Source organism: Galeopterus variegatus, unplaced genomic scaffold, assembly GCF_000696425.1.
Source record: "Galeopterus variegatus unplaced genomic scaffold, G_variegatus-3.0.2 Scaffold1480, whole genome shotgun sequence".
Taxonomy (NCBI): Eukaryota; Metazoa; Chordata; class Mammalia; order Dermoptera; family Cynocephalidae; genus Galeopterus; species Galeopterus variegatus.
Genome location: NW_007727591.1, coordinates 288,210 through 291,256, shown reverse-complemented (window position 1 = coordinate 291,256; position 3,047 = coordinate 288,210). Strand labels below are relative to the sequence as shown.

The window sequence follows — 3,047 nt, the reverse complement described above, 5'->3', positions numbered from 1 at the left end:
GACATCAGGGATCCAATGTAGGTCAGGCCAGTGATAGTGAAGACTCAGACAGCCCGTCAGTTTCAGCCCAGGGTCACTCTGGGGTAAGACAGAGGAACCAACAAGAAACTGCACATGGCCGCTCAGGGGAAAGATCTAGGCACTCAGGCTCACATCAAGGGCAGGAGGCCGCACACAGGCAATCTGACTCTGCTCATGGGTACTCCGGATTGAGCAGAAGAGAAAGGCAAGGCAGCCATCACGAACAGTCAGGAGACAGATCCAGGCACTCTGGAACTGGACATGGTCAAACCTCATCGGCATCCAGTGACCATAGACATCAGGGATCCAATGTAGGTCAGGCCAGTGATAGTGAAGTCTCAGACAGCCCGTCAGTATCAGCCCATGGTCACTCTGGGGTAAGACACAGAAACCAACAAGAATCTGCACGTGGCCACTCAGGGGAAAGATCTAGGCACTCTGGCTCACATCAAGGGCAGGAGGCCGCACACAGGCAGTCTGACTCTGCTCATGGGCACTCTGGATCCAGCACAAGAGAAAGGCAAGGCAGCCAACATGAACAGTCAGGAGACAGATCCAGGCACTCTGGAAGTGGACATGGGCAAACCTCATCGGCATCCAGTGACCATAGACATCAGGGATCCAATGTCAGTCAGGCCAGTGATAGTGAAGACTCAGACAGCCCGTCAGAGTCAACCCATGGTCACTCTGGGGTAAGACACAGCAACCATCAAGACACTGCACATGGACACTCAGGAGAAAGATCTAGGCACTCTGGCTCACATCAAGGGCAGGAGGCCGCACACAGGCAGTCTGACTCTCTTCATGGGCACGCCGGATCTAGCACAAGAGAAAGACAAGGCATCCAACATGAACAGTCACGTGACAGATCCAGGCACTCTGGAACTAGACATGGACAAACCTCATCGGCATCCAGTGACCATAGACATCAGGGATCCAATGTCAGTCATACCAGTGATAATGAAGAACGCTCAGAAGTCTCAGACAGACAATCCAGGTCTGGTTCCATAAACCACCATGGCCAGTCAAGAGACAGCTCTGGATACTCCAGGTCTAACCACAGGCAGTTTGAGTCTGCCCCTGGACACTCAGACCTACGTAGTAGAAAACAACAAGGTCACTCTAGTACTGTTTCTCAGGAGTTAGGACATAGCTCAAGAATGCAATTACGTGGTCCTCATCACATTTCTGGGACCAATAATTTTCACTTCATGAGAAGTGAAAGGCAACTACATGGCTCAGGTATAGGTTGGAGACATGGGAGCTATGGAAGTGCAGATTATGAATACAGGCACTCAGGGTTTGGGCCATGTCAAGATGGAAGCGTCAGTCATAGTTCTAGCCCTGTGAAATTCGAGGACAGAGCTGAAAACAGAAAAGCTTCTGGATGTGGAGAAGGATTTACCAGATCTAGTATAATACGCAGTAATAGACACCCAGTGTCAAGTGATATATCGAAACAGTTAGGGTTTGGTCAGTCAGAAAGATACTATTACTACGAATGAGAAACCAATGGAAAAGGAATTAATAACTTGAAGAGGACAAAGAAACAAGAAAAAAACTTTGAATCTAGCACTTTTTCATAATATTCTCAGAGAGGTTATCTTTTCCTATCATTTTAATTTAAATGTGTTACACTATTTCATTACTTTGGTGCTAGTTTCTTTTTATCTTCTAATGATCTTTGAACTATTTTATAGTTAATAAATGTTTAAATGGAAGAAATCAAGGTCATGGGGAGTTAAATTTATCAAAGTATGGGTATTTTGGGAGATTGGAGTTAAGTAAGGGCTTTTTTTTTATTTTATTTTTTTTGAGAGGTGAAGTTTTAGATACTCTCCAGATTAGTACATTAATCTTTGCCAAAAATAACAAAGGACTCAAAAATATAAAGTCACTCTTTTGGAAGCCAAGGCTGCTATATTAACATCTGTGTTCGTCACATCTGCTTCTCTTCTTCTTCTGTTGGAAAGCTGTATTACTCTACATTCAATAAAATCACCTTGGACACACAGAATTCACGAATGTAAACTGCATAGAAACTGAAAATAAACAATTAATCATAAAACATATTTTTTCTCTTCTATGTTTGTTTCTCATGAACCCAAAAGACTTCCTTCCCCATGGTCAGAATTAGATCTTTTTTCCTATAACACTGGAAATCTGTATGACCATATAACAGATATGTGCCATGCAAAAGTAATGAGTAATAAATAATAAAAGAAATAATGTAATTAAATCCTACATTTTTTCCAATATGATCATTATCCCACATAGCCACCTTTAGGAAGAAAAAAGGCTTTGCTCAATCATGAATATCATCATCATTATAAAAACACCAACCCAAGTGACTATTAATCATGTCAAACCAAGATGAGGAAATAGGAATTACTGACCATAGGTCCTTCTAAAGACACAGGAAATGCTTTCCAATGGAGAGTAATGGGAGCAGGGAAGTTGTGCTGGAATATCTTGACAGAGGAAAAGTAATAAAGAAAATGCCCTCCTGCCCTGGAAGGAAAGCATATACATCTTTATGATTTAGGCAAGTGGATTAAGCGGCAGGGGGAATCGGTGGTAAAAATGTGAACAAGTTTGTACCATTAGAAGGATTATCCTTCTGTGAGAATCATACCCAAATTTTCCTTCCCATAATATCATACTGGAGGGGATATGTAGGCTAGTGTTTGCATTTTACAGGTGAGACTATTATCACACAAATAATCCATACCAACATAGCAATCAGACTTCAAATAGCCTAACTCTGAGTTTAGTGGTTTTATAAAAGCACTTCTAAAAGTTGCCTTTCTTGAACTTTTACTTGAATAAATCAAGCTAAAGTAAAATTGTCAGTTAAAGTTTAAATGATCCCTGGGCCGGCCCGGTGGCGCACTGCTACAGCGCGCCGCTTGGGAGTGCAGCGGCGCTCCTGCCGAGGGTTCGGATCCCACATACAGACTGGTTCCCCGCTCACTGGCTGAGCGGGGTGCGGGCGCAACACCGAGGGTTGCGATCCCGTTGCCGGT

General features: G+C 43.4%; 2 protein-coding genes across 2 annotated transcripts in view; both read left to right on the top strand.

The window, feature by feature from the left end:
* LOC103594111 (filaggrin-like) overlaps positions 1 to 1,526 on the top strand; it is a 6,505-nt gene extending 4,979 nt beyond the window's left edge. Inside the window, exon 3 of the mRNA XM_008577299.1 lies at positions 218 to 1,526. Coding sequence (XP_008575521.1) covers positions 218 to 1,526 — 1,309 coding nt within the window. The remainder of the gene's footprint in view (positions 1 to 217) is intronic.
* Positions 1,527 to 1,778: 252 nt separating this feature from the next.
* The window catches only part of LOC103594110 (filaggrin-like), a 4,219-nt gene continuing 2,950 nt past the window's right edge, over positions 1,779 to 3,047 (top strand). The window contains exon 1 of the mRNA XM_008577298.1: positions 1,779 to 1,782. Coding sequence (XP_008575520.1) covers positions 1,779 to 1,782 — 4 coding nt within the window. The remainder of the gene's footprint in view (positions 1,783 to 3,047) is intronic.